At 38.0% G+C, this 25,011-nt stretch overlaps 3 protein-coding genes across 11 annotated transcripts; 2 read left to right on the top strand and 1 right to left on the bottom strand.

The window, feature by feature from the left end:
- Window positions 1-203: 203 nt before the first annotated feature.
- LOC101157781 (Rieske domain-containing protein) lies at window positions 204-3,737 on the bottom strand. Its single transcript, XM_004072348.4, has 4 exons — window positions 3,625-3,737; window positions 1,515-1,736; window positions 1,352-1,386; window positions 204-1,205 (listed from the first exon to the last, which is right to left on the bottom strand). The coding sequence occupies exons 1-4, from the start codon at window positions 3,695-3,697 to the stop codon at window positions 918-920; spliced, it is 618 nt and encodes a 205-aa protein (XP_004072396.2). The 5' UTR covers window positions 3,698-3,737; the 3' UTR covers window positions 204-917.
- Window positions 1,650-11,540, top strand: LOC105354722. 4 transcript variants are annotated; one of them, XM_020705878.1, is made up of 15 exons: window positions 1,650-1,760; window positions 5,213-5,301; window positions 5,382-6,185; window positions 6,306-6,468; window positions 6,633-6,730; window positions 6,858-7,076; window positions 7,171-7,258; window positions 7,558-7,679; window positions 8,074-8,179; window positions 8,264-8,335; window positions 8,430-8,539; window positions 8,617-10,379; window positions 10,450-10,627; window positions 10,708-10,801; window positions 10,875-11,540. In XM_020705878.1, the coding sequence occupies exons 3-15, from the start codon at window positions 5,464-5,466 to the stop codon at window positions 10,986-10,988; spliced, it is 3,849 nt and encodes a 1,282-aa protein (XP_020561537.1). In that variant the 5' UTR covers window positions 1,650-1,760; window positions 5,213-5,301; window positions 5,382-5,463; the 3' UTR covers window positions 10,989-11,540. The 4 variants fall into 4 exon arrangements, with proteins under 4 accessions (XP_020561537.1, XP_011477403.1, XP_020561539.1 ...); XM_011479101.3 differs by lacking the exon at window positions 1,650-1,760 and adding an exon at window positions 3,824-4,225; XM_020705880.2 differs by lacking the exon at window positions 1,650-1,760 and having other exon boundaries at window positions 4,625-5,301; window positions 7,642-7,679.
- A 524-nt stretch (window positions 11,541-12,064) lies between these two features.
- LOC101170438 (ubiquitin-associated protein 2) lies at window positions 12,065-24,784 on the top strand. 6 transcript variants are annotated; one of them, XM_020705872.2, is made up of 30 exons: window positions 12,065-12,182; window positions 13,396-13,533; window positions 13,785-13,862; window positions 13,993-14,103; window positions 14,212-14,368; window positions 14,538-14,615; window positions 14,906-14,963; window positions 15,183-15,271; window positions 15,679-15,731; window positions 15,891-15,955; window positions 16,101-16,332; window positions 16,432-16,681; window positions 16,791-16,928; window positions 17,234-17,370; window positions 17,662-17,894; window positions 18,533-18,743; window positions 18,896-18,935; window positions 19,148-19,265; window positions 19,627-19,684; window positions 19,802-20,006; window positions 20,135-20,226; window positions 20,563-20,613; window positions 20,928-21,009; window positions 21,530-21,721; window positions 22,024-22,194; window positions 22,594-22,698; window positions 22,789-22,821; window positions 23,163-23,236; window positions 23,443-23,634; window positions 23,993-24,784. In XM_020705872.2, exons 2-30 carry the CDS (start codon window positions 13,438-13,440, stop codon window positions 24,086-24,088), a joined length of 3,495 nt encoding a protein of 1,164 aa, XP_020561531.1. In that variant the 5' UTR covers window positions 12,065-12,182; window positions 13,396-13,437; the 3' UTR covers window positions 24,089-24,784. The 6 variants fall into 6 exon arrangements, with proteins under 6 accessions (XP_020561531.1, XP_020561530.1, XP_020561528.1 ...); XM_020705871.2 differs by having other exon boundaries at window positions 19,799-20,006; window positions 20,931-21,009; XM_020705869.2 differs by having other exon boundaries at window positions 19,799-20,006.
- The last annotated feature ends 227 nt before the right edge of the window (window positions 24,785-25,011 follow it).

Here is a 25,011-nt window from a genome sequence, read left to right as displayed (position 1 = left end):
ACTGCCACCTAGTGGAAATTATGTTTCATTTTTAGAGCTCTGTGATGTGATTGCTGTCTTTTTAATAAAAACAAAATTTAAAACGTTTATTATAAACCTAGGTTATGTCAGGATAAAATTGTACAGAAAAAATCTGACACGTTTGAATCCCGACAACAGCAAACTGACACATGAGGTAAGAAAGAATCACAATGAGTCATGAATCTGCTTGCTTGAGCAGCAAAATGTATTTTAGATGAACATTGAAACTTTAATTACGCTGACGCAAATAATCTTGTGATAATATGACTTTTCTAAACCAGGCCAGATTGTAAAAATTGCATTTTCCCATAAGTCAGCAGATCTTTTTAGCATTCCTTGGTGATCACAACATTGGAAGCTTAAAACTTTGCAATAACTGGTTCCTGCTTTTAATATAAATGCTGAAGATGGTAGAGGTTATGTAGTAGTTGAAATTTTTGTGACTTTTTAAAGCATTTATTGTGAATTTTTCAATTCAAGTTTTTGACGACTAACAATGACAAACATATTCTGTGATTATTATTTTATGTAACACAGCTGTCAGGATTACTGGCACCGTTATGCTGTAAGTACAAAAATAAAGAGTCAAATTTGTACAATAAAAAAACATATTGTTAAAAGAACAGACAGATTTGCATATTAAAATAACGTTAAACACAAACTCAATCAAACTTCGTAGGAACTATGGATGGATAAGGATCTATCTTTTTTATCCTAGACATGTTTAGGGTTCTTTACAATAATCAGTGATAGTAAAAAAAAGAGGATTTACAGCAGACAAAGCATTTACAAAGACACTTCTAAAAAGGGAAAGTAAAAAAAAAAATAAACAAAGCTACCTGATTAGCACAAGAACAATTAAAGTATCTTTAGTTAGACAGTGAAAACATTTTTTTTTATTGTTTTTTGGGTACCGGTTGTCCTTTCAGTGTAACAGGCCTGTATTTTTCAGTCTGATAAAAGTCAGATTCAATGGCCTCACAAGACTTATTCAGTGTTACAAATACATCCCCATTGATTTCTGTGACTTTATGAATCCTTTGTTTGACGCCTTTGGAACGCCAGTGAGTCCTCGGTGGCTTTTTGGTAGGATCATCCACTGCCTGGTAAAGCCCTTCCCCTTCTGCCAGGGTGATCTTGTAACTGTGCCATGGGCACACTATGCACAGCCGTCCATTAAACTCCTAATAACAGTAAGACATGAAGCTTGTGGTTAACATAACAACAAAAAATACTATTCAGAAGTTTTATTCTACAAAGAAAAACGTGTCAAGTGCTGTCTGACATGGTTAGGAACTTTTCTACTGTGCTTTTATTTCTATAAACTCACCTCGATGTCTCCATGCTGCAATTCACCACCAGAGTCTGTCAGTGGGAGATAACATGAGTTATTAGAGACTGTAGTTTTTTTCAGTATCATAGAAGGAAGTGCATGCCACGCCTCAAAATAATAGTTTGCCACACAGCGTATTGCTCTGCTGCTCAAAACTTACGATAACACCGCTTGTCCATTGCATAAAGCTGTCTATCGTGGTACAAGATGAGCACATCTCTACATCCGTTTAACAGCTTGGTCAGTCGCCCAGCCTTGACAATTTCTTCCTTCTTTCCAACATAGTGCAAATTGGGAGGAGATGAACACGGCGAGTCAGAGAGAGATGACACTGAAGAAGGACGATGGGAAGCCTCCTCCTCCTCAGATGACATGCTGATCCCTTCAGAGAACAGACGCCGCATAAGTATCACTTTTAAGGAATTTCTTTTGTAACACTTGCCACTTTTCTTCCAGTTGTGACACGAAAATAAGTTTTTGATAAAAACTCAACTGTGTTTGATAGAACAGTATAAAACCGGCTATGCTGAGTCAATCAGATATCTTTGTGTACTAATAATTTCCAAAATAATAAATTATGTGCAAATGGACATGCATTAATTTCATGTCCTTTTATTCTTTCTTTCTCTTTTAAAAATTACAGAGCCCTGGGCATGACATTCAAAAAAATTCTCTCTGATTAATAATTTGTGGCCACTAATCAGTATTTTGTGCACACAAACAGTAGTAATAATAATAATAATACTAATATTACTATACATGCATCTGAGAGATGTGTTCGAATCAGGTAGCAAGTTCTGTAAGTAATGAACCACAATTTTGTCATAAGTTATCCCTTTTTATTTATTAACCAATATCTATTTGAACTCAAATTCTATAATTTCTTTAGATTTTTTTATATTGAATTTTAGACATTTGGGTGTCTCAGAGTATGTGTTGGTCTGGGGAGTATTCCAGGAAGCATATTTAAACTACCCTGACTTTAAGCCTGAACTCTGGCTGAAATCCGCCTGAACTTGGTATGTTGGTTCCAAAAGACCGGATATGAGTTGTGGTAATTGCGCTCGACCTTGTAACCTTGGGCTAATGCGCGTGCACGGCAAGTACATAAAAACATTCTCAATGGATCGCCGATTTCTGGAGTCACCATGGAAACGCGTGGAGAAAAAAAGTTCAACCTAATTTCTTACGTCTACCCAACTCAATATTATTTTTACAACTCAAATTTACATATTCATCTAACTAAATGTCATATTACTCCAATTCAATTAAATGTTTTTCCATCTTAATTTATTGTACTTCTTGAACTCTCATATGTCTAAGTTTGAGCCTACAGATATACTAATTTTATAACAATAAAATTTCTCAGACTTTAACATTATGTCTCTAGGTAATACGGGTGCTAAATAAACTCATCATCCTCTTCCTCCCTCTCACTCATGGTGCAGAAAGAACTAAACATAACAGGACAAATAACTGGGCAAAACACAGTAAAACAGCTAAACAACTAAACACATTTGGACAAGAACCCACACTTAAACCCAAATCCGTCCAGACAGGCAAAGGGAATGGTATCCCACAATTCCTTGCGGTGCTGATCTAACAGTAGCACCAAAGTTAAACTTACTTAATTGAATTAATTTGAATGAAAGTAAAATAACTATGTGTTATTTTTCAGCTGACTTATTACTTAACTAAAAAAAAAGTATCTTAACTGAAGCAAATAATTAAGTTAGATCAATGTAAAAAGGTTTACAACATCCATATCATATGGTCTTATCACCCTCTCATGGTGGAAAAGTATTATCTGAGCTTCCTCATCCACTAAATCATCTTCAAATGGACACGCTATGCTGCTTCACCTCTCTGAAAACAAACTAAGCTTCAACTAAACCTGCTCCAGACCAGGTTATGTTCAGAGCATGAGTTGCTATGGCAACTTGACATACCCTAAAACATACCTTTTTTTTAAGAACCGAAAACTGAGGTTATCCACTTCCTTAGCCTCAAATTTACCGTGCTAACATGCATAACCTGCTCTCTGGAATACCCCCCTGGTAGTACTACTACCTAGTTATCAAATAAGTACTTCTTGCAAAACGCCTTTGCTGGGATTTAAGGAGTTAAAAATTTAACTTTATCCAGGCTAACATGCGATTTATCAAACTTTAGCCACTGGTGTCTTATCTTTTTTAAACAGACTTTGTAAAAATAATAATAATAATAATAATAATAGTAATAAAATAAAAAAAGGTAAGTAAAAATCTTACGGTGAAGGCTGGTGTTGTGTGTTTCATTCAATGATGTCCCCAGTGAAACACGGACCGGTTTGACACAAGCCATTGTTTCCGGACCTTAATTCTCCCATTTATTTTTATTTTTCATTTGACTTCATGTTATAAATTTGAAGGAAAAACAAGCAAAAAAAAAAAAAAAGCACACAAGCAGACAAAAAAGATATTTGGTTAAACATTTGGCCAGTTTTAAAATTTATTTTAAAAATGTCATCAAAAATAAATATAATCAATAACGTATCCACAATCTTTCTAATCAGAAAGAGTAAATAACACCATCTGATTTTATGAATTCCACTTTGTTTTCACTTGGTTTAGTCTGCTCATTCCTGGTCTGTCGGCTTAGACTCTTTGAAGGATTATCTCTGTCTCTGACTGCAATGTTGATCTGAGCATCGTCTCTCTGGATTTTCTGCCTTTGTTTGCAACATTCCGGTCGAGAAAACTAACGAGGGCAGCAAAGAAATTAGCGTTCTTCGCGTCGCCATGGAAACCTACTTGTGTACGGATGTGGAAATCAGGCAAACCAATCTGAAGGATAATTAATAGGTTTTGACACCTCAACCCTGCATCAGTGGTAATAGTTTTTATTGAAGTAATCATTGTTTTTGTTACTAGTTTCCTAAGCATTTTAACTGTTGTGACTTAACATACAAAATTAAACTTAATTCAGTAAGATTAATTAATATAATTTACATCTATAATTGTTTCTACAAGAAAGTTATTCATGTTATTTTGCTTGAATGTTATCAGTGAACTCAGAACAGCAGGAGGGTTTATTCATCTCTGTGTTATGGTTGTGGTTTCTCTTTATTCTGGTTTCTCTTTATTTTATTTATTTTATTTCCACTGGTGTTTGTCTTTGTCTATTTTATTGTGCAGGGCTAATTTAATGTATTTTATTGTATTTTATTGCATTTTTTTTGTTTTTATGTACAGCACCTTGAGCTGTCTTTGTTGTCATGAAAGGTGCTACATAAATAAAATTAATTTAATTTAATTTATTGAGGCACTGAAATTGTCAATATAAATCAAGAAATTAAAGTTTATCAAATCAATGAATATTTATTGAATTATTGCTGGCATTGATGTGCTCTGTCTTTAGAGTAAACAATATTTTAAGCCTCTCAGTGGAACCAGCTTGAAGAGGGTTTTAGTCTTGCCATATGGCAACTTTATTTAGGCTTATGGGTAATCTACAGTAGGAGTAAAGTGTTGCTCACCCATGTTATCTATATTTATCTTATTTGCCACTGTAAAGAAATGTGTGATGACTGCACAGTGCTGCTTTGGCACTGTCCTGCACAAGTATCAAATTTCCACCACTGCATTACGCCACTGCATGCTTTGCCTAGGACCAAGCGAGCATGCCGGTTGCAGTGACAAAGTGAGAGACCATTGGCTGTAATTCTGAGAGAAATCCTTATATTTAGTTTTTCCAGCATACCTACTAGGTTGTAGTTTTTTAATTAATTTTGATCCATGAATATGCCACCTGGCTGGGCATTGTTTTTATCTAATGTGACCAGTTAATGAAGAAACCAAAATGTATTTTTTCTTCTAGAGAGCAGCCGGAGAATAGGCATGAGATGACATGACCTTTTGGTTGTACGGGTGTTTGAGAACCTTTGGACTAGAACATCACTATGCTAGGTGAGTAAATGTAGGACATCAGCGGAACTGGTCTTTCATTATCTAAAACTGTTTTCCTCTTTGTCTTTTACTGCCTTTAGGTTCATTTTGTTGGGTGTTTTTCATGCAGACCACCTTTGAGCATTGAAAATAGAGGATAATCCTCTCCTAGGAATTCGCTCAATGGAAGATTGGATCCAACTTTTCCATTTGGTCAACTTTGACAAAAATATTAACCCAAACTACGGATGTGATGCTCAGGACTTTATACCAATAAATGGGAAACTCAGTCAAAATTCCCATGAAACTTCGGAAGACAAAGTGAGAAATAAATGTAGAAATTCTCAGGAAATCACGGATACGTTACCTTTTAATGTTTGCAGACGTCTCATCTTAACTAATGAAAACTCAGCCAACGTGAGGCTGTTGTCTGGTCTATCTAGTCTTACACTATCTAGTCCTGTTATTTATGTCAGTCAAAGTCATGATGTAGAAGATGGTTCAATGAAAGTAAGCAGATTGAACAAACCTGTACAGCTTGAGATTGATGGCAAACATCTGGGAAAATGTGTCCGGAGAAGGACTAAGAAATACAAACTGGAGGATAATCGTTCTCTGGGTAATGATCATAATAATGACACCATAAAGTCAGAATTAACAGGAGGAATTCGGAAGTTTAACTGCGATACCATATCAACAAAGAACAGCAAGATATTACACAGCCCTGCACACGTGACACCAGAGTCGTGTAAGAAAACATTTGAAAATAAATGTACAAAAGTCTCCACAAAAGAGAAAATGTTGAATTCAAGCTTGACTAAGCCCCCACCTGTACATGGAGCAAAGACAACAAACAGCTACAGCAATATTCAGGCCTGGAGTTCTCCCTTTGCTTCAAACAAAAAGTAAGTTGCATCAAATGTTGTTACTGCTGTTTTTTGGTTTATTTCTACTTTGTTCTCATTCAATAACACAAAACAAATGCTTCTTGCAGACTTTAAGCTTTTATTTTCTTTGTGTGACAGACAGACTGTTGGGCAACAAATTACTGTTTGTGTGAGGAAAAGACCTTTGTCACATGCAGAGTGCAAAGGAGGAGAAGTTGATGTTGTGACAGCAACAGACGGACAGTGTGTAATTGTACATGAAAGCAAAGAAAGTGTGGATCTTACACCCTACATATTACAGGTAGACGTGCACATAGAGGATGCTGATGGATCCTTGTACTTGAAAAATTTCACACTTTTGTGGGGGTTTTTTCTACATGCACACATGCATTGTTTCATTTGTTAGATGCTAATTTTGTGCCAGTTTTACTGATTTCTTTTTCCATCTTGCCTCTTAAACTGTAGCAAAAGTTTTACTTTGACCATGTTTTTGGGGAGGAAAGCTCCATCAAGGAAGTATATCAGAAAACAGCTTATCCTCTGGTGCAGCACATGTTTAGGGGGTAGGTAAGCACAGATTTGCTCACACTAAAATTGTGCATTATCCACCTTTCTCTCCAATTCTTTTATCAGACTCTAGTGTCCAAATCTCTCTTTTGTTAGCTTCTCGTTTGTGTTATGTGTGTGCAGAGGAAATGCCACATGCTTTGCATATGGACAGACAGGGGCGGGGAAGACCTACACCATGCTGGGGTCATCCGCTGTTACACCTGGTCTATACACTCTGGCAGTTCAGGACATCTTTGCTCACCTGACCACTGCACATTCATACCCACCCCTCCTGGTGTATGTTAGTTTCTTTGAAATCTACTGTAGTCAGCTGTATGACCTGCTGGATCACAGAAAAAGGTGTGATACAAGATTTAATATGCTGAGACTGTTTGGTGATATTCTACATTTAACAAAAGTTTTTTCTCTTTAAACAAATTTCTGTTACATTGAGGTTGTTTGCCAGAGAAGATGGACAGAAAGTCGTCCATATTTCAGGGCTGCGTGAAATCAGAGTGGACTCTGCCAATTCCCTACTAGAGGTTGGTTCTCTCTGCTTTATGTCACGCTCTGTTGCCCAGTTTTTTACTCTAGTTAGCAGCCAGCCATAGATACAACACAAAAATACAATGGAATTTCAAGCAAGGATGAGGAAACCAAAGGAAACAAAGGGTTAGGAAAACAAAACAAAACAAATAAAACGCACAAGAAAGTTTCCGTGAATATAGATTATTCACCAAAAATCATCTAACGTTTGGTTTGTGTAAGTGATATTTACAGAAAATTTGAAAGTTATAAAAAAAACTGGTGTAGGACTTTTCCCTGCCATTACTTTCACCAGGTGGTTTCAAAGGGAACAGCACAACGAACACAAGGAGTGAGTGGTGTAAATTCACTGTCCTCTCGCTCCCATGCTTTACTTCAGATTCAACTGAGAGAGCCAAACCAGCACACAGCGGGAAGGTGAGATACATCAAAAATGTTTTATTACTTAAGCAAAGTTATTTTATTCCATCAAATATTTTTATTTATCTTTTCTGTATAAGTTTTAACTTCACAAAATCTGTCAGATTTGCCAAGACAAAATAGTGCAGAGGTGAACCACAAAGAAAAAGCTGTAATGTATTGTTGTGTGCTTCAGGATCCAAATTGTTCAGCTGTCCCTTCAGTTCCTCTTAGGGGACTAGTGGAATTTGACATCTTTTTTTGTTGTTACTTTTTTCACCCGATGCACAGCAGAATAACTTGAGTAAAAATTGTCAACAAGTTCCACCAGGTTTTAACAGATTGACAAAAAGCTGTCAATAGTTTTGGGAAAATATCAACTGAAAGAAGTTGCTTTCTTGAATGTGTGCAGAATGTGGTTTGTGGACCTGGCAGGAAGTGAAAGAGCATCAGATGCCAAAGAACGAGACAAGCAGAGACGAATGGAGGGAGCAGAGATCAACCAGAGTCTGTTGGCTGTAAGTTTTAAAGACAGATTCTCACTCAGCCAGAAACTCCATAGGATGTCTGAGGTTATAAATCGTTGTTTCTAATCCCTTTAGCTCAAAGAATGTATTCGTTCTCTTGATAAAAAGGCCTCTCACACACCTTTTCGACAGAGCAGGTTGACTCAGGTACTGTGACAGACTTTAAGAATGAGTCAAAAATGCATGTATTTCATTGATATTGATGTTTGCTCCATGATTTATGATTTAAGTCTTGTTTCAGGTTTTGAAAAACTCCTTTGTTGGTGACTCAATGACGTGTATGATCGCCAACATTTCACCTGGACACTCAGCAACTGAGCACACGCTCAACACGCTCAGATATGCTGATCGGTCAGTGTGCAAAACTTTGTCTTTGTAATAGCAACCATCCTTTACTTTTATCTAAGAGGGTCTTTGTATTTTCATAGGGTAAAGGAGTTGAAAAGAAAAGGAGATGTGATGGGAAAAAAAGGAAGGAAAACAACATTTTGCCATGAACCCAACCTGATCCATAGCAGTTGCAGCACTGCTTCCACCCCTGTAAAGACAAAGTTAGCAAAACAAAGCATGCCACTTTGTACCAATCCTCCCACAACTAGATTCCATCCAAGAGGTGCACCTCCCCACTCAACACCAAAGAATAACAGATGTGGAGAGAAAGCACAAGCAAAAGAAAAGCAAACGGTTGGAAATCATCGTGTCGGAGGTTGGTTGGGACATGGTGAAATAAAGCATCAGTATAAAAGTGCAGTCGAAGAAGATGGAACTACAATAAAAACAAAAAGTACTGACAAATGTTTGGTTAGGGAGAATAGTATCAGGCCAGTTTTGGTGATAAGACAGCAAAAAGAAGAGAACCAACATGTGGGGGAAACCTGCACGAGTTGTGCAGCTTTTCCTAAATGTGAACCTGGATTCCACAACAGAGACAAAACAGAGAGCCACCTGTGGACTATGCAAGTTAGAAAAGAAGAGGAGATTCAATGGATTCCTCCAGGAATGCAATGGGAAAGGACCCCAGAGATGAGCTCTGTGCTAAAAACTCCAAATGAAAGAGACTTGCAAAGGCCTGATGATGAGAAAAAGATGCACTTAAGACGATATCATCAACAGCTGCAACAGTTTGTGCCTTCATCTGTCCAGTTCTTGTCAACCTCCACATGTCCATCTATTACTTTTCTAACAGACTCACCATATTCTTCAGTTTTGATCCAAATGCAAGATGACTGTGAAAAGACATCAGATGCACACTCAGCCAGTGTAAAACATGAAGCCTGCACAAACGCCACTGGTAGGGATGGTGTGGACGGCAGGTGTGGAAGTGATGAAAACTGGGGGGAAACTTTGGAAAGAATAAATAAGGAACAATACATTTTTGAAAGGAAAATAAGAAGGTCGACTGGTTCAACACAAGAAGCAAGAGTAAGGAAGGAGGAAAGTAGGATAGCTAGAATGGAAGAGGAAGATCAGAGGTGGGTTTGGGAGGCAGTTGCCAAAGCAGGTGCAATACCAACAAGTGAGGAGACACAACAGTTTTACCGCTGTGATTCAGAAGAAAGAAAAGTGGGTTTAGAAAGTGCAGTGTGGATTAACAGGCACAGAAGGACATCTGCCTGCTTAGAGGCTCTCCACTCCAGAGCTAACAGCAATTGTCAGTTTGACTCATCCTTTGAGCGAACTCTGGCAGAAAAACCCATCTCCCCATCAAGAGATCACACTGACACACTCCATACCCTAGAGAAGGTTCACTTTGAATCAAAGCTGTTTGGACACAATGCCAGAACTAATATTTTAGAATTGCAAAATAATGTACAGGTGGCACCATTAGGTCACGACAGAGAGAAGAAACTATGCTTGGAGTCTCTCAAAAGTAGAAAATGTTCGCATAATACATCAGCTACTAAAGAGGAACAGAATGAAAGTAAAATGCAAATAAATAAAACAATGATATCAGAAAACCTGGATTTTAGTCTGAACCTAAACTGTCCTAAAACAGAAGATAATACAAAGGAAACTGTGGTAAAAGGTTTTTCACATGCAGACGTAGAGGATATTTTAGAATATAAAGGCAAAGAAATTCTTTTGGAGCTGCCTCAAAGAAAAACGTTCCACCCTACAAACAGCGACACTGTTACGGCTGCAAATCAGCCTCAGGAACAGAGCAACACTCAGAGAAATGCCTGTGGAATGGGTATGTGTGATTTCTGGAAGTTTGTGTCAGCGTGTCTAACTTTTGAAATAACACTTTTAATGTTTTGTAGGTTTGCACAAACCTCAACCTCCTGGATTTAGACTGGCTTCTTTTCAGCACAAAGACAATGGTGTGAAAAAGGTAATCGAAACATCAGCCTCCGACACCAGTGTTATTGCATGTCTGCAAAAACCTGTTGAGTCACCAAGGATGCATGCATTTCCTTTGGAGACACTAAACCAGGCCGAGTAAGTATTAACGTTTTCTATAAAATGTCTCTAAAAGTGTTTATACCAAATTAACATGGTGTTTTATTATATGAATTGAGGTGGTGTGTGGCTGAAGCCCACATGGAGCTGCTGAAGGGGATGGGAAAGTTGGGTCTTGAAGAGGAGCACCTTCTCTCCCACCAAAGTGATATGGTTAGAATAAATCATGTTTACATCTAACCCCTTACTCTTTTAGAGCTAACAATGTATCATCTCTGTTGAACAGGCTTTTGGTGAATTTGTTAACAAATTGGAGGAGATCATGGAGAGGAAGGTAAACTGCATACAAAGTATGAGAGCTCAGCTACAGCCATATCTGAAGGAAAGCCACCCCCAATAACAAGAGAATGTTTCTGACTTAATTAAGTGAAGTTATAATTTTCCAGAAGCAAGACTTCTAGTTTAACCGCCGTTACAGCATATTATTTAAATTTGAGGTGCACATTTTTCATTCCATTTATACACTTCCATTTGTATCAGTTAAACAAATTTAAAAATGTGTTTCATGTTGAAGTGGTGTGAATGGTTTTGTTAGACACAAGGGTTGATCAAGTATTTTTTTTTTGCATGTATACTTAAAAAGGGTATGTGTTGGGTGTCAAAGGTGGATTTCAGAGAAGAAAAAAACAAAAATGTTGTTTTTGTTTTGAGATATGGAATGCATTTTAGTTTCTTAGAAATTTCTTTTATACTGCTTAAAACTTATTTTATTAGTTAAAAAAATTGAAACTTGCCTTTGAAATTAGTTTGAGTTTGTGAAATTATAAAATGTATGTACCGGTATTTATTTTGTGAAATGAGTGTAATTTAACTCTGTTGTGATGGGTTTTCTTTGTTTTTTCTTGTTGATTGTTTTTGTTAAATGTGTGGATTTTTAATAAAAATAAATAGTCTTTGCAATCTTGTGTTAGTTTCTGTGGTCTGCTTTCACAAAGTAAGTTAAAAATAATTTGGTTTTATGATTTGAGTTGTTCAAAATCAGACTTGACAAACAAATTAGAAGTTTCTACAACATAATCCCCTTTTTTATTATTATTATTTTTTGACAACATAAATATCAAAAGGAGTAATTGGATGAAATATATTGATTCAATTTTAAAGGTTTGCAGTATAAGTATAGATAGATAGATAGATAGATAGATAGATAGATAGATAGATAGATAGATAGATAGATAGATAGATAGATAGATAGATAGATAGATAGATAGATAGATAGATAGATAGATAGATAGATAGAATTTATTCCAGACTCAATCAGTAAAAAGGAGTACACAGACCCACTACATTTAAAAAATACACAATGTGTAGCATTGATTTTTGGGATTTGATTTAATGCACAGTTCACCTGTTGTTTGTCAGACTACAGCATGCTACCAGACAGAATGGCGCATGTCTCGACTCTATGTTAGACCGCCTGACCTGAAAAGAGGGTTTTGATAGGCTGCTAGAACTTCGCAACGGTGTACAACGGCGCGGTCAATCACGTGACTGTAACTGCTGCTACTGCTGCTGGCTGAGCGAGGCGTGTTAGCAGGTAAAATATGTAAAACGATTTTAGCAAATGGTTTGTGTCTTAAAGTCATACATAACGATGGTTTGTAATGGCTTTTACTTCTGAAAGTGTTTATGGGCCCTCGCGGGCCGGAAGTAGTGGACCGATAGCTGTTTGCAATGGTTAGCTAACTAAGTTGCTAACTAGCCAGCGCTGAATTTGTGCGTTACTGCTGCATTGTGGATGTAGAATGGCCTTTCACATGCCCGGCAATTGGTATATAGTTGGTAATAACTGTGACTTAGTGGGACAATTGGGTTATGGACATGTTTTCCCTCAAATTGAAGTTTTATATAAAAAATCTGGGAGACTTTAAAGTAAAATTTGTCGTAAAATACACAACTATGTTCGTTTCCTACAAGTTGTTAGCATTCTGCTAACGTTAGCTTTTTTCTGTCCACACAAAGGGCTTCTTCGTCGCACTTGTCATGTCTGTATAGTTTTTTAACCTTTATTTAATCACACACATCTGAAAAATATCACGGTGAATTTGTGTAAATTGATAACTAGTATTAAAATTGATCTACTTATGTCAATCTCGTAGTATGACGATTTAAAGGTATACGACGCATGTTTGTCGCACACGGAACAAAGGCGAGCAAGAATTAGCCAGGCTACAGCTATCATGAGCTATCTTTGACTTCAACTTCATGTAAGTTAGCTTTGTTTTCTTAGCCACGCTAAGGCTTTTGTGACGTTCAAATAAAATACACTCAATAACAGTACTCGCATAACCGACTCTGAACAAAACATACAAATTTAAACGTTGAGGAAGCCAAGCCGTCTAACGTCAAAACAGTTTGTTTTAACCAAACTTGTAAAATTGTAGTATTGTTAACGGTGCGTTTTGTCAACGTGTTTCAGTTAGGGTTGCGTTGTGCTTATTTGTGCTCATAAGTATTCACTGGTTAGCTTTGGGATAATAATATTGTCAGTCCGCCAGCCCAGTGTGCGCTAGCCGTGTTTTTTTCCCTTCCTGTGTGAAGGAAGGTAGACCTGAAAAACGACACTAGGACAGTCCCCACTTGGACTGCTAAATATATCTCGGGATGTGGGGGCGACAGATGGGGGTTATAGAATTACATGGCATATTACAGTTTGTCCCAGTCTGCTTAGTATCAACATACGGTGCTAGCTTTACAATGTAACTGACTTTTATTTCTTTTTGCTTTTGTCTGATTGTTTTTTTCGTCAGATTTTTCTATTTTGTACATACATCCTTTTGTATATACTGTATATGATGACTTCATTGGTCAGCAACCACACCCGGGGGACGCGGGATAAGACGCTGCCCGTTGCCACACAAACAACACAACCACAGAAACAGATACAGGTGGGTTGCTTGAAATAATTTTGTTTTTATACTGTATTTTATTCTTCAGGATGGGCTTGTATCATTTTAAGTTGTACAAGTTTGAATTTAAGGAAATTGTATATTTTGTCCAATTGCTAGAATATTTATTTTATAGAAGACTTTACCAGACTAAATTAAATCACATGCTGCGTATAACATTGTTTATCAGTGATAAAGATAAATGGTCGCATAGTTTTTTGTTACTAGTTTGAGTTATGTTTGTTTAACAGGCCACAGCGGAACAGATTCGTTTAGCCCAAGTAATCTACGACAAAAATGACGCTGACTTTGAAGATAAGGTCAAACAGGTTTGTGAACATAAATATAAGAACAACTGTATTGCCAGCTTTGAGTGTGATTTTTCTTTTTTTTTAAGACCTATCATTAATTTTTTTTTTCATATTTCGTTAATTTGGTGTTTTTCATCTGTACACTTAGCTCATTGAAGTTACTGGAAAGACTCAAGATGAGTGCATGGTAGCCCTTCATGACTGCAATGAGGATGTAAACAGAGCCATCAACTTTCTTCTTGAGAGCACCTCTGACACAGTAAGAGAGCAACAAGAGAGACCTTTGTTTACACCTTTTCCTGTTTTGATGCAAAAATCATGCAATATTTACATTATAACCCCTGTCGTTTTCTGTTAACCTCTGAAGAACTCATGGGAGACAGTGGGAAAGAAGCGTAGCCTTGGGAAAGAGGGAGGGACATCAGAAATAAAAGAGAGCCGGGAGAAGAGAGCAGAGAGAGAAGTCAGTCGTGGACGTGGGGGTTCCAACAGGAGGGGGAGAGGCATCAGCCGAGGGCGTGAAGGTAAATTAATTGGGATTGGCTCAACAACTGCAGATGTTTTTGTATACCTATGCACAATTTTATAATCATTTGTTATGGTTTGCCGTCTTCATTGTACTGAATAGTTAATTTCAGAACTCAGTCACAGTTGTGGTTTAACAGCATCCATGCACCTTCTGTTGGGATATAGGTCGTTCAGAGGAGAATGGTTTTGAGATGGCTCCTGGAGAAAGAGCGTTGGATCGTGGCCGTGGAGGGAGGGGGAGAGGTGAGCAGTGACATGCATCTGTGTTTCCTGATCCCACAGCTTATGTACCTTTTCCCTGATTTTACATTTTGTTTCCATCTAACACATGTGATTCAAATGACTTGCTCAATATCAAATCTTCCTAGAGTTGATGAGTAGAATCCAGCGTGTTTGTAAAAGATATTAGAAAAAACGGAGTAAGCTCTGACATTTTTTTCTGATCCTTTAAAATTACTGCCTTTAATCATCTGTAATTGTTTTCTTTTTTTTTAATATTAATCTAATCCCCCCCCCCCCCCCCCTGTTGTCAGGGGGTCGTGGCAGAGGACGAGCTGCTGGTGGGAGCAGATTTTCTTCTCAAGGAATGGGGTAAGAACGTGTGTGGTGGTAATCTTGAGTCTGGAAATAAACTGAGGTGATATTGATGGTGATTACTAGCACATACCTCCAAACTAATGTATGGATTAAAAAAGGTTTCTGAACCTTCTCATCTAGAATATTTTTACCCTATTTACCATCATTTCTGACTTATAGATGTTTCTGGTAACGCTTGATCATCTGTTTTTAACATCTGTATTTTCTTTTCAGAACATTCAATCCTGCAGACTACACTGCTAACTCTGGAGCTCGCCAAGAGAATTGGGAAGGTGATGGCAACGAAACAGCTGAAGGATCTGGTAAATACATTGTGTAACATTTTACTGAACTACATGACTACCAGAGGGAGAAAAAAAAATTCAAATATTTTTTTAAATCCCCCAAAAATGACAGTTCTCAGAGCCCCACCCCTTCACATTCGTTATCATCGAAAAGCCCCAAGTGCCATTGGAGTTAATTAAGTAGCATGCATTGGTTGGAAGATATGCAGAGGACAAATTTTCATTGCTAGTAGTCAGGAGATTTTTAAAACATTTTTTTTTAGATGTAAATTTTTTGCTAACATAGTTGTAAACTAGTTTCTTTGGTAATATTTTTTTTTTATTCAAAAAAAGCTTTAAGTTGGAAAGTAAAACAGAATTAACTTTGTCATTGACACAAGAAAAGTAGAAAACTTTTATATTTTCCTTTTATTTTACTCCATTAGGAACTTGGGGAGGCAATCTGGAAGATTGGACTTCAGAGGACTGGAGTGAGGATGTAAGAGCACAGTGATCATACTTTCCTTTGATTATTTATAATTTGTCATTTAAAGTGGTTATGCATAAAGCATTGTTATTTACCTTAAATATAACAACAAATTCAGTTCTATAGTTGATTACATTTTTTCACTACACTTTTAATTTTTTGATTTTGCAGTTGTCCGAGACCAAAGTTTTCACTGCCTCCTCTACTCCAGCCAACCCCATTCCACCTGGACACAAGTAAGACATCCTTCCCAAACTCATTGTTTGTCTTAAAAACATTCGTACGGCTATGTCTCTTTGTTTTCTTGTCTTTTTCATGCACTGTTCACCTTTTGTTTTTCGCTATTGATCAATTTTCCTCTCTTCTGTTTCTTTTTCACAGTTCTGACCTGGCTAGCTTACTGCCTAAAACTGGTGTCCCTGCTGGAGGTCCTATGGAATCTGACCTTGGAGCAATAGGCGATGGTCCTTCGGCAGAGGATTTAGGTCAAAATCTGGTCTTCACCAATTCCCACCACAATGGGCGCACTGCGACACACAGCTATGCACACGCCACAGCCAGTAGCTACGCCCATGCTGCCTCTGCTAGCACCACTTACGCACATGCTGCACTGGTATTGAGATCTTAATTTCTGAAATATTCCCATGAATGAGTGTTGGCGCATGTGACGGTACTTGTTTACTCTGTTTTTTTTTTTTTGCTGTGTTTCTAGTCCCCAGTTATAAGTTCTGGCTTTGGATCTCTGAATGCTAGCAAGCAAACACCAACTCCTGATGTTCGAAAACCAGAGGAACAAGACAGGTCTCGGCTTATTCAGAGAACCGCTAACATTGTGCCAACTACAAGCAACAGTCAAGCCTCTCAAGAGGCAGGGACACCCTCAGTGCAAAATCTTGCACCTTCATCTTCTGCAGACGTCAAGCCTCAAAGGCTGGAAAATGGCCCTCTTATGTACCAAAAGTGTAAGTTTGTCCTGAGGCAGATCAGAAAAACACCTCCCAAGAACTTACAGGAATTGTTAAACCAAATCTTTAGAGAGAAACATTTATTTTTATTGTTGATTGTTCTCAGTGGAAATGAAGCTACAGCCAGAGCCTTCAGCAGTGCTCAGTCAGTTGACTCAGAGGCAGCAACCGTCCTCCATTCTGTCCACCACCGAGTCCCTGGGCCTGTCTCAATCACATGCACCACAGGTTCCCACACCACCTGGTAAGGGTGCAGATCATTATTTCTATTTTTTCCTAATTTTTTACAGTATGCTAAATTATGAAAAGGATCTTGTGTTAAATTGGCTTCAAAAAGATTTTTTTCCTGTGGAGTGGAGTCATACAATTTTAAAATTCCTCTATGGAGAAGATATCATGTTTATTATCACGTTGAACTTTAAAGTTTTTACCTCTTTCCGTCTCTAAAATTTGTCTTTACTGTTGCTTACATTAGGTCTTTTTCTGGCAATTCATGTGTTCAAGCAGTGATATTTAATAAGTATAAACTAACACAGTTTTTGGTTTTAGGTCAGGAGTCCTCAAATGTTCTCACAAGAGACGGCAATTCCTCAGGAGGCAAGCTTTCAAGTTTGGAGCCTTCTCTGTCTGAGCCCCCTCAGCGGCAGTTAAAGGCACAAAGACGAAGAGCGCCCCCTCCCTCTAAGGTAAGAAGTCCTTCAATTTATTTGTTTTTAAATAAAATGTAATCAGCCACCAGGCTTCATAGTTAGTAAAACACTGGTACCTACCCACCTAGCATGGTGGTACTGCTGAAAATCCGAGTTTTTGGCTTTCCTGATCACCGAGTGAATTGCTTTAGGATCCAGTGTTAGAAACTTCATTGTTGGCAAGCAGACTGGTCTCATGGAAATTATTTTAAATTCATCTTTTTGCTTATGCGATATTCACACTCCTTTCTTTTTATTATCAAACACCTTTCATGTTTTCATCCTCAGATTCCGTCATCAGCTGTGGAGATGCCAGGGTCAGCAGATGTACCCGGCCTGAACGTTCAGTTCGGAGCTCTTGACTTTGGTTCAGAGGCAGGAAGTGAGGCTACAGACATGTCGCAGACGGAGTCACCCAGAGAACACACCCCTGCGATGGCCCCAGCACCCATTTCACTTTCCACAGGAGTTCCAACTCAGCAGCCACAGAGCAGCATATTCTCAAAGCCAGGAGCAGTTAGGTATGCTTGTCTTTTGTCTTATTCGTAGTGAAAAATGTGCATGTCAAATTGCATGGATGAGGATTTGTGAAGGTACAGAAATTGCATCACAGTTGTTCAGGCTAACTATAATCCATCAAATGTCCTTCAATTTTACATTGACTGTAGTTACCATCCAGAATTGTATCTATAAAGAAGCTTATTTTAATGTATGATGCTCTCAGAATGAGTTATGATTCTGGTTCTGCTGGTCTACTATTGCACACTGGTACATAACAGAATGCTTAGGGTGATGCCTATGCTGCTGACTTTGGGTGTTTTACCATGTCTTAGAAAGTGAAAACTCTACATTTTCAAATTCATTTAATCAGATGTTCTTCACAAATAAAAGCAAAATCTTTTAATTGCTTATACCAGTAATCATATATCATAACAGCATTAATACTAAGAACTTACAATTAAATATATCCTTGGATTGTTTCTTAAATTGTCACAGTAACTGACAGCTTTTCTGTTTATTTGACATCTTCAAATAAACACTAGAAAATCTTTAGTAATAGAGGGTTTAGCATGAAAATCGGAAATAGGGTCTTCACCCAAATAACTGATTTTCTCTACCACTTTTCTCTTGATCTTGTGAACATCAAACACATGAGCAGCTTACCATCTGCTGTCTCGGAGCCCAGCTTCCCCTCTTCATCTCTAGGCTTACCCACCGCTAGTCCCTCACCGTCCCTTGGTCTTCCTAGTGCAGCGGCACCGTCCTCTACAGCCAATCGCGTGGACAGCGCCCAAAGATCCTTCACAGCCCATCTCAGGTTTCCCCAGAGCAAAGATGTCCCATCAGCTGCCAGTGCATCTCTCACAATGGTACACAGATTATAATTTTTTTCTGTTTAAGCTTAAGTCTCAAGAGGGCACTTGCACATTTTCAGACTTTTTAGTGCAAGAAAGTATGGCTGATTTATTCAACATCAAAGGTGCAAAAAACAAACTTTGAACTTTTTCTTTCTTTTTAAAAGAATGGCTTTGCTGGCATGAAGACACAAAGCGCACAAGAAAGTGAGTATGGTTTTTCTAAGTGCCTTTACTGCATGTTATTTGAAAGATTATAGATTGCTTAATTAAACCTGTAGTTGGAAAAAAGACTATAAATGGGGGATGGTGACCTATTTTGTTTTTATATAATATTGAATATACATTTGCTTTTTAAATTCAGTATTTCCTCATATTTTATCATTTCAATGTTTCTCCTATTTTTTTGTTTAAATCAGCGGCAGCTTCAGTAAAAACTGATACTGCTGTTATGACAAGTGAGAGTAGCTCTGGCCATCATGTTCCCTCCCCGGCAGTTACACCTTCACACTCTGCACCCATCTCGTCATTAAGCGGGTAAGTAACTTCAGCCAACTGTATTTTCCTGAAAGGAGCAATTCTTAGAATGTGTGCCAGTCATGCAACATACTGGTTAGAACAATTAATGGATATAGTGAAAAGTTTTACTTTGTAGTGTTTTTTTAATCATTAAGTAAGCTTTTTATAGTCAAAGTATGAAGTTTATGTAGACATGAAATGATAGCAGATTGGCTTTAATAATGATTGACAACCAGTGGGTATTGCTGTTGCCTGATAATCTGAACAAATGGAACAATAATCCAATATGGCTTTGTCTTTTCCCACTTCCTAATCATCCCTTCTCCACAGTGGCTTCATCAGATTTAAAAAGATGACAATTTGTTTGCTCTCTTTGCAGGCTTGGGAGCAGTGCACTCTCAACTGGATCAGCCCTTGTTACAAGTTCTTCTCTCACAGTGAGTTTCCTTACACAAATGCAGGCATGCATGATGACATATGTTGTTGCTCTGCTCTGTCTTTTGGTGGGAAGCAATGATGAGTTTACCTGTTTTACTTTCGCCTTTTTTAAGCAGAGCGAAGGCAGTAGCAATCTTCATGCCTTTTCATCATCATCCAGCCAAGTCATCAATCCAAGTACATCTGCCCCTCCAGTTATCAGTAGCTCATCTACCAATGGCCTACACCAGTCTGGAGCGCCAGGTCTTGCTCCAAATGGCACCAGCTCCACCCTCCCAGCTGCAGGCAGCCGCACAGCCCCACTGCTTACCACCACTTCTAGTACGGTCATAACAATCCAAGTGTTAGAAGGAGTTCAAGAAAATACTTAAGATTAAAATCTCCTGTTAAGGTTTTACAGTATTACATAGGTTTAACCATTAAATAACCCTTTCTGTCTTTTTCTTTAGGTAAAGCTCCCCCCAACCTTGCCCAGGGTGTCCCACCTCTTCTGGCCAACCAGTACATCATGGGTCCTGGAGGCTTACTCCCTGCTTATCCTGTAACCATATGCATTTCTGATCATGGATTTAATTTCTGACTTGTTCCGAAAACTATTGTCTCATTTTTAAGTGAATTTAAAATTACTATTGTTTTTTTAATTGTGTTTGGCTGATGCTAGTTATTTAAGATTTTCTTGAATCTTAACAACGCAAAGACAAAAAAGTTATAATAGTAGACTTCCTTTAAATTCAAAAATACTTTATTAACCCCCAAAAATAAATGGGAGAAATACTAAAGTTTCAGCAGGGAAAAATACTTCTTTGAAGCATCAGTGCCGTATGATACTTTGTCCTCATGTTCCAAAAAATAACCGTTTTTTTCTTCATTTCAACAGCAGATTTATGGGTATGAAGACTTGCAAATGCTGCAGTCTCGCCTTCCATTGGTAAGTGTATGTTTTGGAATACACAGACTTGAGTGCTTTATTACCCAGCAGCCATAGGCCACAGGATGTTTTCAGTTTTTCTCAGAGCTCATGTATTGCCATGAATGATTTGTTCTTTTCCCTAATCTAATATAGTCTTAACCAAAATAAAAATATAGTTGTAAATAATCACACTGCTTTTAATAATATTGATTATTTTTAACTGCATTCCTACTATAGCCATTTTAAAAGTGATCACCAGCTTTTTGTTTTAAACTCAGTTTCTGTTGATTATTTACCATAAAGTCAATTTAAAACATATCTATCTTTCTAAGCAGGACTACTATGGTGTGACATTTCCTGGTGCTGCTGCTCCAATGCCAGGGAGAGATGGTTTGGCAAATAACCCATATACTGGTAACTAGATATTTTTGTTTTGTTTTTGTCTTGGTCAACTGATTTTTCTATTTTATTATATTTTTTTCTTTTACATCAAACCTGTTTGAATTTGCTGTCAAAATAGTTAAAATCTGTTTTACACACTAACTAGGATTTTTGGAATTTAACATATTTCCCCTTGCTGTTTACCTTTTTATATATTTAGGAGGAAAACAACTCTTTGTTTTTGTAAAACTTTCAAGCGGCATCAGTCAGCTACAACTTAGCCAAATATTAAGTGAAATGGTTTAGAAACTGAGGTGATTTACACGCAACTGCTCTATTGGCTTATCTTGCAAATGTACTTTATAAAGTTGAGGTTTTCTATAAATACAGTTCAACTTTACAAACATTGAATTTGGCGTATGCTAACCCTTTATGTTTTGCTTTCAAGTAGATGCTGAATTAAGGTTAATTTGGAGCAGAAGCAGTTTGATGTATTCAATGAATGTATTCACAGTTGACAGTAAAAAATAACCACCAGTTTTGCCCTGTTCAGGTGAGGCAACAAAGTTTGGCCGAAACGATTCTTCGTCCCCAGCTCCCCCTACCAGCCTCTCTACAGCGGGGGTGTCACAGCCCCAGCAGACTCAGCAGACCGGCTCGCAGGGCCAAGCTCAAAGCCAGGGTCAGCAGGCACAAAACCAGGCCTTCCTCAACCCCCCTCTGCCCCCTGGATACGGATACCCAAGTAAGAAAAAAGCAACGTTTGTGTTTAAATGTGAATGTTTTTATATCTATTTGTACCATTTGCACTCCAACTACATTACACAAATTTAATGTTTCCGTTTTCCACCTTAATTACTGAAATAACGTTAAGTTGAAATGAGAACAATACATTTATTTAAAGATAAAAAGGGGTGTAATAAGTAGTTATAGTATTAGTATCCTCTTTTAATTGGTTTCAGTAGTTTTACTTTAAAGTTACAGCAGTAGCTCAGCATTTGGTTGTATTGCATTTGGCTGTATTTATAAAGCTGCTGAACTTCTCAGGTCTCCCATACTACGCTGGCATGCCAGGAGTTCCCTCCGCCTTTCAGTACACTCCCGCAGTTTTTGTGCCTCCCAGTTCGGCCAAACAGCCAACAATGGGCTTGGCAAATCCCACCAGTCAGTATCATCAGCAGCATCAGCCCAGCTATGGACAGCATGCGTACAGCACAGGTGAGTATGGCTGAAGTCAATCATTTAGAGTGGGTTGTATAACTTAATTAAGGTGTGCTTTAATTGGCTCAGAATCCAAAACATTTTATACAAACGTTAGCTGAAATGTTGATAGAAGCCTAAAGGAAAAGGGAAAAAAGCCTCATCCTGCATGTGAGCGTGGAGTTGGCCTGTGATTTTTGCTTATGCTGCATGCATAGCTAAAACCCCCGCTAAGGTTGGATTGAGGTCAGGGTAGGCACACTTGTTACTGTAGTCAGGTTATCTTACTGCCTCTCTCCCTTCTACCCCACTTTTCCCTTTTTCTTTTCTTCATCACCAAATTATTTTCCTCATCTGTCCGCTCCTTGTTCTCCGCTTGCTCTGCCTCCTCTTCTGTTGTGCAATCTGTGTCTTTAGCCTTTGATGACCTATCTCAAGCCCATGGTGGTGAATTCAATAAGGCAGGGTATGGAAGTTCTGCCCAGTCACAGCCCAAGTCAGCGGGCAGCGGCCAAGGGAAAGGTACAAACTAATATACACACTCCTAAATAAACATACAGAGTCAGACGGTGTTTTTCCAGTGGGGAAAAATGGGTTTACTCACAATTACAGATGATTCTGCAGCCAAGAGTCTTCTGGAGATGGGTTTGTATTTGCATGGGTGTGATTGCACTTTCATATGTTTAGATTGGTCCTTGCCAAGGTGTGGGGGAATAGTTAGAAACATGCCTCTGCTCCTCCTCACGTTAGGAACTTTGCTTGTTCCAGCTGGCTGGCCCACATCCTACTAACACTGGAAGCAAACACAAAACTTATGTAACATGAATTTATTAGCAGTGATCAATGTCTGATGTTTATTTTACATTAATCCCAGATTCTCTGTTCTTTTCTGTGGCAGATTAAGTTTTGGCTGTCTCAGATGGACTAAATTCATTATTCTTTTTGCGTTTTCTTTCTTCTCTCCTTATCTTATATTATCCTCTTAGCACCAGGATTGACGGGATCAGGTACCAATAGTGGAGTACCAGACATGGGGGGTTCCATCTACAGCAAAACACAGGTTTGAAACTTGATATAGGCTTCAGTTTTTGTTAGATGTGATGGATGGATAAAAAAAGTTGGAGAGTAATAAGGAATAGCAAGCATACTTTCTGCTGCAGTCCTCTATCCGGAATATACACTGACATCATTGCTGTCTTTTTTTTTTTTTTTTTTTTTTCTTACTCACATTCATGAAATTAATTTAGTTTGTTTTCTTTTCCTCAGCCATTTGACAAGCAGGGCTTCCACACAGGGACTCCACCCCCTTTCAACCTGCCTTCAGCTATGGGAGGAACAGGGCCCATGAATCCAGGGGGTGCACCTGGCTATGCTCCTGCTCCTTTCTTGCACATTTTGCCTCCACACCAACAACCGCACTCCCAGCTGTTGCACCATCACCTTACACAGGATGGACAGGTGAACAGAATCAATGTGCAATAAATCCTCTTTTTCTTGTCTGTCCCCCTATTAATTACCTCATGTATCAAAGCTGTGGCCTGGTGCATTTTGATTCTTTATTAGGCTTTTCTAATGGTCAACATTCAAGTTAGCATAAAGTACTAATCTGGCTTTGCAAAATATTAGAAAAATGTGGACAATATTTGGTAGATAAAAATGTAGATTTTAAAAGGTTTTCTGCAAATGCTATTTAAATAAAAATAAATAATTTAAATAAAAATGATCTGAAGACACCGACCCTCTGGGTTTGTCTGTTTTTGAGGCACCAGCTGAGTGGATTTGTTTTTTTATTTATTTGTTTTGGTTCTATTGGCAGGGTGGTCCTGGTCAGCGCAGTCAGTCCAGTGGAATGCAACAGAAAGCCCAAGGCAGCAAATCCAGCTATGGCAGCTCCCCCTACTGGGCAAACTGAGGAATGCTTCCTATTTGGCTCTCACCCAAAAGGCTTCATGCGTACCTGAGTGTATGAAGCTGAAACAAAAACAGACACATTATACCTACAATGGGCAACCTTGCTCTCCCCCCCACCACCCTAAGTCCTCATAAGTCTTTTGGGTCCCCTGACTGTTTTTTTTTTTTTTTTAATTGGTTGTACATGTAAGATATTTATGTATGTATTTATATATATATAAATATATATGCTGTATATGTAATAGTAGAAAATGAAACGTGGTTACTACATTTTATTTTTGAAGGAACTTTTGTTTACTTTTTTCAAAACTGCAGGAAATGATGCTACATTAAGACACAATGAGATGACAGGAATTAAAGTGAACGCATAATTAGATTTATCTGGAGAAAAAAGTCCCGAAAAAGGAAAAGCTGCGCTGTTAAATGTCTATGAGGACACTTCAGACGGGGGTGGGGTTTATATTTACTTATGCATCTGTCTCCTTTTTTTTCCTTTTTTATACCGGACCCCTGGAATGGCCGAGCTCTTCCCCTTGGACTTTATTTCATAGCCTTGTTACCATCTCTCTGTACCTTTGTCTGGAAGCTGCCTACTATCCTTGTGTTCCCTTTTAAAACTGACCTGCCCATTTAAATTTTATATTTTAATTTAATTTTAACCCTCATTTTTCTCATAATAAAGTTCTGAGCAGTTGAAGTTGTCTTGTATTTTTTGATGCCATCTCGCCTTGTCCTGAGAGGAAGCTGGTTGACTCATGGGCGTTAATACTTGGAAACAAAGACATTGGTTTTCCTGAAGTAAAATCATATCTTTTATCTAATAGCTGGATACAGTTTTTTGTGTTTCAAATTGGTTTTAAAATATTTTTTTAAATGTTAAGATGTAGATGGCTTGGATTCTGTGGAACGGCTCGTGAAGTTAGT

The sequence above is a fragment of the Oryzias latipes genome, chromosome 9 (assembly GCF_002234675.1).
Source record: "Oryzias latipes chromosome 9, ASM223467v1".
Lineage (NCBI taxonomy): Eukaryota > Metazoa > Chordata > Actinopteri > Beloniformes > Adrianichthyidae > Oryzias > Oryzias latipes.
Note: the sequence above shows the minus strand (reverse complement) of the source record. Positions and strands in the feature narration are given on the sequence as shown.